The 13,771-nt window shown below is 54.8% G+C and overlaps 1 protein-coding gene across 1 annotated transcript in view; it reads right to left on the reverse strand.

The window, feature by feature from the left end:
- The window catches only part of CMIP (c-Maf inducing protein), a 227,574-nt gene that overhangs the window by 12,526 nt on the left and 201,277 nt on the right, over positions 1-13,771 (reverse strand). Inside the window, exons 10-14 of the mRNA XM_037142455.2 lie at positions 11,609-11,962; positions 4,181-4,246; positions 2,946-2,972; positions 2,618-2,666; positions 75-182 (exon numbers count right to left, since the gene is read on the reverse strand). Coding sequence (XP_036998350.1) covers positions 75-182; positions 2,618-2,666; positions 2,946-2,972; positions 4,181-4,246; positions 11,609-11,962 — 604 coding nt within the window. The remainder of the gene's footprint in view (positions 1-74; positions 183-2,617; positions 2,667-2,945; positions 2,973-4,180; positions 4,247-11,608; positions 11,963-13,771) is intronic.

Consider the following 13,771-nt stretch of genomic DNA (forward strand, 5'->3'; position numbering starts at 1 on the left):
CGGGACAGCTCTCCTTCCCTGAGAGGAGAGGTGGCCCCAGCGCCCGACACGCCCGCTGACGGGTCCCCACGTACCATGCTGGCGAACAGCTCCCCGTCGTCATCACAGGCCACCCCTCCGGGGCTGTAGAGCTGAAACCAGCCGTCCTTGCCGGCCCGCACGCTCAGCAGGCAGGAGTGGACCTGTGCAGAGGAAAGGCACACGGCTCAGGGCCTCTCGGACCCACTGACATGGTGACCTGGAATCTGGACAGGCAGCGTGGAGGGCTCGGGTGTGCCCCGCAGTTAAAACTCATTTAACTCTGTTGGGTCTAGTGATGCCAGCCTTCTACTGAACCCCACAGGAGGTGCTTTTGCAAAACCTGGTATCCACGCCTGAGGGGCTCTGGCTACCAGCATCTGCCCGGCGGGACGGAGGGCCCAGCCCAGTCCATTCGCAGCCCTGAAAATTCTGAGGCCAAGTCAGGAGTGAGAGAGGCTGAGAGCAACTGCTCGGACTCAGCCCCCTTTTCTCCTGTGCCTCTCGGGGGGCCTTGAGAGGAACTTCTCTCCCCTCTGTCCTTCTCTCTGTCTCTGCTCCGCCGTTCTTTGGGTATTTGCTTCCCCCATTCCTGACCCTCACTTCTCCTCTACCTCTACCTTCTTCCCTCCCTGACTTCACTGCTTCACCCTCACGGGAGCTGTCCCTTTGCTGCCACTCTGCCACCCCCTCAGGAGGCCCCATCTGCACCTGAGTCTCTCTGTGCCTCTGTCTGGAAGGGGCTCTCTCCAGCGTGGGGGGAATTTTAGTGCCCAAAGCATAGCTCCTTCCCAGAGCTACATGTGTCCGCATGGCTGGGCGTGGGTGTGCATGTGTGCAAACACGGGTGCGTGTTTGGGAGGAGCAGTTCCACACCCAGCCCGGCCACTGCTGTAACTGCAGAGAGGGAGACACACACAAAGGCCTCCATTTTCCTCCCCTCCTCCCCATCCTCGGAACAAAGCTGAGAGAAGTGCCCCGCCATTTCCTTCGGGAGTGAAGGGCAGCTGGCTGCCAAGAGTCACTCGCTCTCGGATACTCGGTGGATCAAAACCCACACCCGAGTAAACAGAAGACAGCCGGTGGGGCTTTGATTTTCCCGTGTTGGAAGAATGTCAAATGTCACTGGCTTCAAAGAAGTAAGGAACCAGGAGTATGAAACCCCATTTGCCAGATACAGTAAAGAATCTATAAGAAAACAACTCTGGCTTCATTTAGGAGGGAGAAAGCAGGACTGGAGAGTGGAGGGAGCGAGAGGAAGAGACGCAGGAGAGGAAATCAAAGGAGGTGGCCGACAGGCGGGCGAGGCGCCTGCTGGGTGGGGGTGCTCTCAGCAGCCCCCTGGGCCCACGGGCGTTTTCCTGGCTCGGAAAGTTCCCTCCCAGCACTTGGCTCTGCCTCTCTGCTCTGGGAAGCAGCTGGTGCCACTTTTATTCTTCGACCTTCAAAGTTTGTGCCTGAAATATAGGCTCACTTTCCAGGGGAATTCTGAGAATCCTGAGAACAATGGAGACCATCACTGGTTGCCACCAGTTAGAAGCTTCCATCTGCCAGTTCTGCTTTTTCCCATTAGGCCCGAGAGTCGATTTTGGAATCAGGGTTTACAATCATGGTGTTTTAGAACTAGATCTAGAGCACGTTCTAGAACGAGGCTTTACAGCATGGCCTGAAGAGACTATATTCCACTTCATGGAGAGTAACTCGCTCTCTCCTCTGCCCACCCTTATCCTCCAGTTCTGCTTGGTTGGTGCTCCCCCTGGCCCTGGGGCCAGACCCCCTCATATCCCAGAACCCATGTGCAGAAAGGAGACAGACCACCCACGACCAGGAACCATGAGTAGTGAGGAGACAGACCGCCCCACGACCAGGAACCATGCGCACAGAGAAGGGGGCCTGAGCTCCCCAGGGCAGCGCCAGCATCTTGCTGTCCCCACGGCCCTGCCTGGCCCAGTGTGCCTGCTGCAGAGCTGGTTACTGCTGAGGCTCTATAGCCAGACTCCCTGGGTTCACATCCTGCCTCACCGTGTACCAGCTGTGGGACCCTGGGGATGTAACTCGACTGCAGTGTTCTGAACTCTGAAAGGAGGGGAATGCTCATGCACAACGGGGACAAGCAGAACCTACTCGGGGTCACACGGGAGGGTCACGGGAGGAGACGTGCACGACAGTCACGCCGATGCAACGGGGAGCAGCTGACAGCTGTTTGTGGGACAGCAGAGCCCCTAGGGAGGCTCTTGACCACGCTGCTCACAGACAAGGCCCACCTCGGACTTCTTGCTGGTTCTCAGAACCCTGGAGAGTCCGACGGTCTCTCAGAGCCAGCAGAGAGACCCTGTGCCTGCCTGCCCCAACTCACGGCCTGGGATCCGAGAAGCTGCCAGACGGGGGAACCACCTCTGGTGAGCCCGAGTTTACAGTAAAACACTGACATCATGGGCTGGGCTCAGGCTTGGGAGGGGCTGTTTATGCACAAGGCAAGGAGCCTGCGTAAACTGTTCTGAATGCCATGGGTGACAAAGAGGCCCTCACAGAGCCACAGAGAGGCCCACACGGGTCCTGCTGACGCCCTGACAGCAGGCTTCGAGCAGAAAGGCCTCACCTCTTGTCGTGGGTCTTCAGCAAACCTCTGAATCACATACTTCAGTTCCCTGAAAGAGACGGGTGGGGACAGTCATTCCCAGGGGCCTGGCTTAGGTGGACCAGGAGAGGGGCCGAGGGGAGGGGAGCCGGCTGAGCTGGCGGGATGAGGAAACTCCTGGATGGGCCTGCACGTGTACAGCAGGAGAACTTCCCAGAGGAGCCATCGCCGCCTCCCAGAGTGCAGGGGACACACAACGGCCGGAAGGAGAGCGGCTGAGGGGGGTGACTTCGGGACAGGAGACGTTTGCACTGGCAGAAGGTAGTGAGGGCGCTGCCTAAATACTCACTTGGTGAACTTCTCATGTGCGAGAGCTCTGTAACAAACACAAAGGGAAGAGTGCGGTTAGTGGGGTGCTTTTGAAACAGCACAAGGACCCAGAGGTCTTCCTCTGGGGGTGGCTAGGCTTGTGTCTGACTCGAAGAATGAAGAGGAAGCTGAGAATGAACCACTGATATTTTATTCCTATTTGAAGCTGCAAAACAAAGGCCTCCTTTGATGAGTGAGTGGACTGAGCCCCCACACCCCCAAACCACCCAGGGCCCTCACCTGTAAACAGGAGAGGCGGAGCTAACTGGGTAGGTGTGACCATCTGTGCCTGCACGTGGTCACCAGGGACCCAGGTGTGTTTGTTAATTGTTCCACAATTAAGGTACAGCCACGCTAATTAAGGCTGCATTATCAGGGCAACATTCGGGAACGATCCTCCAAGTGAATTGCATCATGGGCCCACCGTCGATGGTCCCCAGGGCTGTGGCGCAGCCAATGACACCACTGCTCTTTGGAGACAGCAGCAGCTCTCAGGAGTCAGATTTCTCCGGTCTCAGGTCCTGGGGGCCCCAGGGACCAGCCGAGCCAGCAAATGGGGCAATTACTGAGTGTAATGTCCCCCTCAGAGAGCCACATTTCATAAACACAGGCTCGTTAATGGGCTCCTGCGAGAGCCCCAGCTGCCTCCTGAGGCCTGGCTTCTTCACATCTATTAAAATAGAGACCTGGAGGCATTTTAGGGCCTGGTTTAGACAAACCTTCTCAGGCCATTATCCACCAGGCAGATCTCTCCCTGTTTGGCTGTGATGAATTCAATATCGGGGTAAGGGCTGGCAAGAGAGAGACAAAAGGCCCATTTCTGGCCAACTCGCTGGGGACCATGAGCTAATGATACTCATAACGGACGTGCTAAGACAGCTTTCAGCACGCACCGCAGGACATGTGGAGTGGTTGCACACGCATTGTTTCACTGTTGCCTCGGAGAGAGCAGAGGCAAGTATTCTGTCCCCACCTGGTAGTTAACAAAAACCACCCATGGCTCTGCCTGCATTCTCAACTCAGCCCTAAGGACGCAGTGAGGTGGTTTCCCCATTTTTCAGGGGGGTGCCTCCAAGGGTCCCAGAGCTGAGAACCAATCTCCGCCTCCCACAGTCCCTGGTGTTCCCGGTGCATCCTGTGATGTGACTGGTCCCCTGCTGAGGACTCGGGGTGACCGAGGTTCTCTCACAGGTCAGAAGCACAGGTGGGACTTACTCTTTGGGGAATGGAATGGGTTGAAGCAAGCTGGCCAGAGATGGTCTCCAGTCATCGTAGTCCGACCTAGAAAGAGAAGGGTGACGTCAGGCTGGTCTAAACAAGGAGAGGTGCGCAGCGGGCTGTCACAGTGGCCAAAGATGGGGCGAGAGTCTGTCAGAGACTCGCATGGCACCAGCTCTGCTCTGACCACCTCAGCGGCCAGGCAGCTGGGAGGACAAGTGGCTGATGTTGACAGTGTGGCTGCGAGGCCTGATGGGCAGAACCTGTCCCAAGACTTCAGTGGCAACTGAAGGGCCTGGTACCCGGCTCCCCAGAATTTCACCCCTCCTGGCCTCTGAACCTAGGCTACGGGGGTCACACTGTTCCACCTTTTGAACTATCAGGGGTGTTACGAGCTGGAATGTGTCGCCACCCCCCATATTCATATACTGAAGTAGTCCTAACACCCGGTGCCTCAGAATGGGCTGGGTTTGGAGACGGCCTTTGAAGAAGTGATTAAGATGAAATGAGGTCACATGGGTACAGGCTGATCTGATGTGACCGGTGCCCTTATAAGAAGAGATCAGAACACAGCCACTCTCAAAGGGATGACCATGTGCGAACACAGAGAGAATGCAGCCATCAACAGGCCAAAGAGAATGGTCTGTGGAGACCAACCCTGTCCACACCTTGATTTCACAGCTCCAGCCTCCAGAAAATACATTTCTGCTGTGTAAGCGGCCTGTGTCATTTTGTTATGGAAACCAGGCAGGCTAAAACCGGGGGTTCAGGTTGGGGACACAAAGCCGTTCTCATCTCTCATTGACCAGAACTGATTCGTAAAAAAAAAATTACAGACTCTTTGTTTGTATAATAGTGTGGGTCAACCCTTCTGAGTTACTGGACACCTGTATTCTGTGTCCAGATAACAGCTTTCTTTCACAGTCACTGCTAATGGCAGTAATAACACCAATGGTGGTAATAACAATGCTACTGGAAAAATAACAGCAGCTACACTTTTGTCAACACGGTGTACACACACTCTGCATCATGCTAAAAGCTTTACTTCTGTTCATTTACTCATCACAATGAAGGTTATGACTATTCCATGTTTATATAATTAATACAATATTATTATAGAGTACAATTATAAGAGTGGCCTCACTTTACAGATGAGGAAACTGAGGCTGACACAGCAATGGCTCATGAGAAACCAGCTGTGATTTGCTGAGCACCCACTGTGCGCTGGGACCAGCTAGCTCATGGAGTCGGCCCCACAGCAGACAGGAGTCCCTATGACAAGCAAGACGTGGTTAAGTAAGTGGTCGAGGTGACTAGAGCCATGCCACTAAAAGGTCACGGGGAGGGCAGCAACGGCTTTTGGAGGCCACTGTGGAGTCAGCAGGGCTGCTTCCTCCTCCCACCAGCACAGCTTAGTAAAGGAGCAACGTCTTCTGCCAACTGCCCTGAGAAGCCGGGAGGGTCAGGACACGGAACAGAACACATGGGGCACGGCCACGCCTCCGCCTGAGGACAGGCAGGCCTTCCCCCGGCACCGGGTGTTCGCTCACTTCCAGGTCAATCCACACACCCGATTCCTGGTCCTGTGGCCCCAGAATTCCTTCACACTTAGAATTCAGTGTTTCTCGGGTTTCTTTTCATCATCTGGTACCCTGATGCCCCCTGCTCTTCACTTCCTGCCCAAGGAGTTTTCTTGACATATCTTACTAATTGTTCTCCCAACATACTGTACATGTTATGTGCTATATGTCTATCTGTGCTTTAGGCCAAAAAAGAGTTGGTAGAACCTTCCCATCCCCCAGAACCTACACGCGCCTCTGTCAACAACGACAGCTCAGATAACTCCTGGGTGAGCGCTTTCCCACCCTGCCTTCCTCCAAATACATGGAGATAAAGCGGCAGCCTTTGGAATACAGCTCACACCCTGGAGTGTCCAGAGGAAAGGCTCAAACGCCGGACATGCAGAAGAGAATTCCCAGGAAAGCCTGGTGGCCTGAGCTAAGCTCTGCAGAGCTACTGGCAGAGGTGTACTAAGCACTCACTAGGCTGTGTGCTGGGCATGAACTTGCTCGCTTAATCCTCAAAACAGCCACTAAAGGAAAAGAGAGAATCACACCTACTTTACAGGTGAGAAAGCGAGGCCCCGAGCACCTCAGTGACCCAAGAGTGCAGGCAGCTAGGAGGTGCGGAGCAAGGATTCTGTGGGCCCCAGTGCCCAAGGCTGGGCACATGCTCTATGCCTGCCATGGGTGGCTGGGTGCCACCCAGGGTGCTCAGAGGCCTGTGGGATGCACGTGGGACACAGAGACTCTCCGTGACCCAATAGCTGTGTGCTTTCTGTGGGGAGGGGGTCATATATGTTTGCAGCTGGCTGGTCTCCCCTCCAAGTCCGTCCCCCCGACCCCCCTACCTGTCACTGACTCTGACTCCTGGTTTCCAGGAAGCCTGAAAGTAGTAACAAACATTCTGGACAGTGCCTGTCCTATTCCACGCCCACATGTGGATTGGCCCAGGTGCTCCTCCTGGAAGTGCGTCCCCATTCTACAGAGAAGAACGTGGTGGCCCACACTCGAGAGCCTGGCTCCTGCACCTGCGCTCCCACCCTCTGAACTGTGTGACGTCTCCTGTCTCCTGCATTTACCTGTGAGGAAAGGCCATTTCCCTTTATCAAAAAGGGCACTTTATCCGTTTTTCTTTTGCCTTAAAATAATGAATAATGTTACTTATAAAAATACCATTAATGCAGAAAGCCCTACGGAGACTTCAGATCGCCTGCAATCAGAGGGATGTTGAGCCCAGTGGGCAGGTGCACTGGGCTCCATCCAGGGCAGTGACAGGCGCAGCCCAGGGTTCACTGCTGAGTGGGGAGGGAAGTCGACAAGCCTGTTCCGTGTCCGCAGGTGCTAAGCTCTGTGGAAGGCTGAGGCCGAGCCCAAGGCAGGGGTCTGGGTAGAAGCCCTCTCCCTCCAAGGTCTCTCCAGCCTGGATCTTGGCTGCCTGTCGGCTCCATTATGGCAACTCACACAGGACCAAGAAAGGGGCTGTGAGGCGAAGCAAGGAAGAGGCAGACAGACTTCCTTCTCGCCTCTGCCCGGTGCAGCTCCGAGTCTGCAGCTGGCTCCTGGCCCTGCTCCAAACTCCCAGTCTGACCAGTTTGAGCATGCGCAGAGGGTGTGTTGGGCAAAGGGTGGGAGGCTAGGTGCCTGGGGACTGGCCAGCTGGCCAGGCCCAAGGGACAGGGCAAGGGAACCCCGTGGCCAGCAGAGCACCTGCCATGAGCATCTGGAGAGCAGTGCCAGCCTCAGGGTTGGTGAGCCAAGCAGGCCTGGCTGCGAGCGGCCTCACCACTCTACCCCAGGAAGGAGACAAGACAGCCAAGCCTTCCCTGGGCTCAGCAAGGAAAGTGAGAACAGGTGAAGCACCTTGAGCATTCCATTTATGTGTTCAGGGTAGCTCCAGAACCCCCATTTACAGATAAGAAATGGATGTCCAGAGAGGTCATAGACAGGACCCCAAGCTCCCAATCAGTCCCCCTTCCCTGTGCCAAATTCCTGGTGTTTCTTGTTAGCAGAGCTGTGGCATCTGGCTGGGGTGGTTCTTCCACAGGCAGGACTGTGCTGGGCGATGTACGTCTCCCTTGTCCCTCCTGGCACCTGTCTTCTGCATTCTAGTTCTGCCTCCCAGTCATTACAAACCCACATCCATCTGAATTTTCCCCAATAGCCCCTGATGACTGGGGCACCTTCCAACTGACCTCCAGCCCATCGGGCCTCTTTTAAAATCTGGGTCTTTGGAAAAATACCGAGTAGACAGATTTGAGCTGATCTGAGTGAGTAGATGTGCTCACGTCTCCCTCACAAAAGCTACTTTTTTCTCTCCCTGGAAACAAGAGCAACCCCTTACCTGTGGCCTCACCTGTGGCCAGTGGCTTCCCACAGTCCGTCTCACTGGGCAGGTGATGCCACTGCTCTCAGCAGTTGGTACTCCCAGATTCAGAGGGACTGAGAGAAGGTCAGTTGGGACCCCAGCACGTGGCAGAGAGCCTGGCCCCGCCGAGGAGTGCAGTAAATGCTTGATAAAGGAATGTAGAAGGAGATGGGTAAATAAGTACACGGATCATGTGCAGGTGCTCGGCAGACTAAGAGCTGGACTCCAAACTACCACAGGCCCAGGTCTGCTCTGTCCAGCTCCCACGTCCAGGTTCTTTCCGTCAGACCAGCCAGGCTGGGCCTCACAAGGAGACGCTTTCAGCAGCAACCTGACCTGCATTGGGAATAGCCTTCCTTTTTCAGCGTCTCCAGGGAACTTTTAGAGGCTTACGGTCCTTCTCAGAGGTGTGAAATTGTAATGACGGTAACTAGGGGCTGGGCATTTCAGGGCCCCGGCTGTGGGGAGGGCCGTGATGCTCACACCGGGGACCAAGGGGCCTCCTCCGATGCACAGGGTTGGCAAGCTGGGCCTGGCTTCCTCTGCCCCAGCAAAATGTCCTCTTAAGATTCCTCAATGCCACATTAGAGCCCTGCTCCTTCATTCTTCACACGGAACTCTCATTTAGGGAGCACCCCTACTGATAACGGCAGTCCACTCTTACTAACTCTTACTAAGAACCAGCACTGGACCAGCCTGAAAAGGCCCCACATCATTAAATTCCCATAGCAGCCCGCTGAGAAAGACACCCATTTTACAGACAAGAAAACTGAGGGCGAGAGGAGCCAAGATTTCTGCCGCCTGCAGTTACACAGCAAATGTCCTACAGTTGCATTCTCCAAGTTCCCAGATGCATGCTTCTTGCCACTCAGACCCGAGTGTGCTTTGAATGTATTTGTCTTTTATTTCCTCTCAAGTATTAGTATGAAGTCAACGAAGCATCTTACTCTCAATGGTGTCTTAAAATAGAGGAAACAGTTGTACTCAGGAAGCGCAGTAACTCCCATTTGCCCGGTGCCTACACCTGCCAGGCGCCCAGAGCCATGCCTGCCACCCCACTACTCCAATGCCTTGAGGCAGCTGTGACTTAGAAAAGACAAGTAAGTCGCCCAGGGTCACAGGGCAATACTGATGTATCTGTGGCCTTTGGACCCTGCAGTCTGGTTCTAAATCAGCGCTTTTTTCCGACATATCATACGTTGGGATGCTTTGAGCTGCTGGGGACCCAATGCGTCCTAGGCCTTCTAGTGGGCCAGTGACTCAAGCAGGCAGCAGAGTTGGAGAAGGAAAGCTGCTAGAAAAGGAGTTACCAGGCCCAGACATTGTTCTGAGCTCTGCACATCCGTCAGAACACCTCTGGTTCCCAGTGGGCGGCCCCTGACCGGGCCCCTGACCCCTACTCGCACCCGGGCAGCTGGGTGATGCGGGCAGGCAGGAGGTCTGGAAGCAGATCAGGAAGAACAGAGTCCTCATTCATGAGCATGTTTATGAAGAAGGAAAAAATATGTGTGTGAACTGCATGATGAAACTCAAACCCTTAGTGTTTAATGAGAAATATGAGCCAGGGCCCAAGCCGGCAGGGGGCCTGGGAGTTCCAGGTGTCTGCGGAAAACAACCAGAGTCAGGGGCTGAGGTGGAGAGCAGGGCCGTCTCTGGCCTGGTGGGCCCTGCTTCAGCCAAGGAGGGGAGGATACGAGAGCCATGGCTGACCACCCAACTCCTGGGAGAAACTGGAGCCGCCCCCGTGCCTTGAAGGGACTGAGGTGTGCTCTAGGAGAAGCTTTCAGAGCATAATTTGGAATTTCCTTTGGCAACTGTGAGGGCGTGAGGTAGGGTGGGGTGGGCTGTCATTAAATACAGTTGTGCCCTCAGCTGGCCTCTGCGGCCAGAAGCCTGGGCGAGGCTGGAACCGACCTCCCGGGAGGCCTCGCTCTCCTCTCAGGGACTGAACAGGGCAGAGGAAGTGTTTGTGGATACTGCATCCACATTCTCCTTTTAAAGCCCAAGAAGCCACTGCGTGATGTGTGTGGGTGAGTGCACCTGTGTGTGTTCATCTTCACAGACACAAGCCCTGCTTTGGGGGCACGGGGGCACCCCGAGAAGTCTCCCAGACTTATTCACCAGCTCACCAGGCACTGGTAGGTTGCCTCCACCCCTGTGGATGCTGAGTGCACTCCAGGCAGCAACACGCTGATGACAGCGTGATGGCAGAGCCAATGCTGCAGAATGTACAATAGCCTGAGAGACTCAGTAAAACCCTGGCAACACTGACGAGCCCCTGGAGCCAGGCCTCCCCCTGCATCCAGGGGCCCTGGCTTCAGACAGGGACCATAAGTCAGTTGGATGATTGTCATCCCATCCTCAACCCCTCTGAAAAGCCCACCACCCACCAATGACGCACCTGGCAGTGCCAACCTCTGGACCAGGTCCTGAGAGCAGGGCTGAGCTCTGTGCTGAAGGACAGGACTTGTGGGAGCAATCGGGGAAGGCATTTGTGGGGTTTCCTAGACCACGCTGGTCCATGAGACCACAGAGCTCAGCCCAGGTCCTCCACCGGGGGCTCTGGGAACCAGGTGTGTGAATTTGGAATGAGTCTGAGCGTGAATGGCGGAGCTGGAAAGACTCCTAGGGGATCGAAGATTAATACCACTGCCCCTTCTGGAGTTACAAAACTGAGGCACAAGGACAAGCCCAAAACACCCAACTCAGACCAGGTCTCCTGGTCCCTCACTCAGACCTCTTCCCACCAGCCAGGACTATATGGGCCCGACCCGCATGTACCTCCCCGCTGCCCGTCGCAAGGAAGAGCCAGGGGATCTGGTCCTCAAATCAACCCACAGGGCCACTTTCCAAAAAAGTACTCCCTTTATGGACACCCACACCAAGCGTACATGGCATGCACAGATCACACAACACAAACACACTCACATGCTGGTGCACAGGCATACCTGGCACAAACACAGAAACACACACTCCAACTCTCATGTGTGAATGCTCATATTCACGCATGTGCACTCACAGCCACTCGTGCACAAAAGCAGCAGAGTGCTCATATGTCCATGCTTGTACACTTGCACACATACACATGCCCAGGCACACATGTACCGTCACACCACACACATGGCCATTCACACATATAACGACACTCATAAACTCAGAATGAGCCCACATCCCACACAATGCACAAAGGTTCACAGACTCACAGACGCCCTTGGGTACCCGTGTGCTCATGCGCGCGCACACACACACACACACACACATGCTTCTGTACATACCTATACATGTGCCCAGACACTGCAGCATACATGCACACACGCTCAAAACGTGTGCCCTCGCACCTTGCATCTCTATACCCACACTCACATGTTCCCACACCCCAACTCAAGTGTGTACACTCAGCATGCCCACCCTTGCATGCCTCAAATTGGCAAATATGGATGGCAATGGCAAGGCCCTTCCATACCCTGCTGGGGACAGGCATGTAGAAGGGACACTCACAGCAGCTTGAGGATTTCCACGTAGCAGCCGAGCGTGCGGTCAGCCTGGGGGCCCAGCTCGATGCTCATGGTGCTGCAGGCAGGGCTGACCATGAGGCAGTCGATGAGGTTGGGCTCACTGTCGTTGCCCGCGCTGGCCGTCAGCGCTGGCTTGGCAGTGCTGGTGTGCTCCACCTCCACGTGGATCTCGCTGGAGGCCACGACCACCGACTTGAGCCGCGCCTCGGACAGCGTGGCTTCCTGAGACACCAGGTCCGGGCTGGGGTGCAGAAGGCGCAGAGGTAAGGTGGGCTTCCGGTCGCAGGGCTGCTGGCAGCCATTCCGGATCTCCTTCAGGCTTGGGGAGTTGTCGCGGCTGGGGGAAGAGGTGGAGGGCTGTGAGTGCAGGTGATGGCATGCCTGAAGTCCTGACAGCTGTGAGCTACAAGACCCACTGAGTGCTTCTGACAAGCCAGGCTCCACCACACGAAATGCCTCCCTGAACCTCCATGGCACATGCTACAAGCTAGTGCCCTTGGTTCCCAGTCCACAAGTGAGGAAACTGAGGCTCAGCCTGGGAAGGTGCCTTGTTCATGATCTCAAGACAGGGAGGGGTGGAAATGGCATCCAAACCCAGCTGTCTGTCCCTAAAGCACATGCTGTAGTCCCTGCACATAGTAGGTGTTCAACACATATTTGTTGAATGGATGAGTGAATGTTAACCTCTATGAGGTACCTCCATCAAGATGTGTTCCCTGGCCACCTTCCTGACGCACCTATGAGACCTATGGTCCAGGGGTGTCCAACCTTTTGGCATCTCTGGGCCACACTGGAAGAAGAGGAATTGTCTTGGGCCACACATTCAATACATTGCGACATGTAATCACAAAAGAATCTCATAATGTTTTAAGTAAATTTATGATTTTGTGTTGGGCCGCATTCACAGCCATGCTGGGCTGCATGTGGCCTGTGGGCTGCAGGTTGGACACCCCCATAACTGAACAATTTTGCTTCTGGTTTCTTCCTATAATCTAAGTGTCCCCCTTCTCGTCCTGAAGCATTATGTCCTTCAGGGTGAGGCCCAGGCCCCAGCTCTACTGCCCCACCCCCGCCAGGTGCGAGGGCTCACTCAGCCTTTGCTCTCCACCTGGGAATCCACTTCAAGGAGATCCCAAACCCCAGAATCCCAAACTCCTGGAGCACGCAGGTCTCTCCTGTCTGCAGCACCCCCCACCCGCGCCCCCACGCCGTACTGCACCTGCAACCACCTGAAGGAATGATGACTGTGCAGGGTGCTAACTGAGAAAGGGCTCTATGCATCACAGATGTCCGGTTTGTTTGGGAAATGCTAGGCTGGGACACAATGACATTAGTGCCTTGAGGCTGGATAAAGCACCTCCTCACTGAGCACTTCCAAACATTACCTGGAGGCACATCAGACTGAAGGTAACTCTAGCAGTGGGTTTCCCTTGTTGATGCCCCAGGGCTGGTACAGTGCTGAGTGCTCTTACACAGACTTCTCAGATATCCCTGAATGGGATATTACCATTTCCATGTTTTGGGTGAGGAAAGAAGTGTCCAGAGGTCAAATGACCTACCCTTGATCATAGGGCTTATTAAGTGGAAGGGTCTGGGATTTGATATAAGGTCTCAGACTACAAAGGCCAGGCCCCTCACCACCACTGTGGCTTCTAATATCCCACATGCAAGTCCTCCTCCTCCATGAAGTCTGCTCTGATTTCTTCTACCTGCCATCCTTACCCTGCTTCTGAACCAGAACTTTCCATCCCTAGCTGGACACCAGTGTCCCTTGTGGTGTGTCTCAACATCCTGAAGCCCAATTAGAGTAAAGTCTCTGGTTGGGGTCTAGACACCCTTTGTGTGCAGTCAAGGTTGAGCCCGCTGCTCCAAGAGACTCAGAACACAATGGTATGGACACAAACAGCTCGACGAAGTCTCTCCCTAAATGTGCCACATGCGTGTGCCCTGTGCTTCCAAAGATGCACACCCTCCCTATGTACAAGGATGGACTGAGCACAGAAGTAAAACCCAACACACACAGAGGGGCTGAATTTATCAAGTATGCACCACCGCCCAGGCCTGAGCTGAGCCCACCAAGGATGTTTGATAAATACACTTGAAACTTTGCTAGGGAAAAACAAAAGCCACGGGCCAAAGTCCGAAA

The sequence above is a fragment of the Artibeus jamaicensis genome, unplaced genomic scaffold, assembly GCF_021234435.1.
Source record: "Artibeus jamaicensis isolate MK-2021 breed Jamaican fruit bat unplaced genomic scaffold, CSHL_Jam_final contig_464, whole genome shotgun sequence".
NCBI classification, from domain to species: domain Eukaryota; kingdom Metazoa; phylum Chordata; class Mammalia; order Chiroptera; family Phyllostomidae; genus Artibeus; species Artibeus jamaicensis.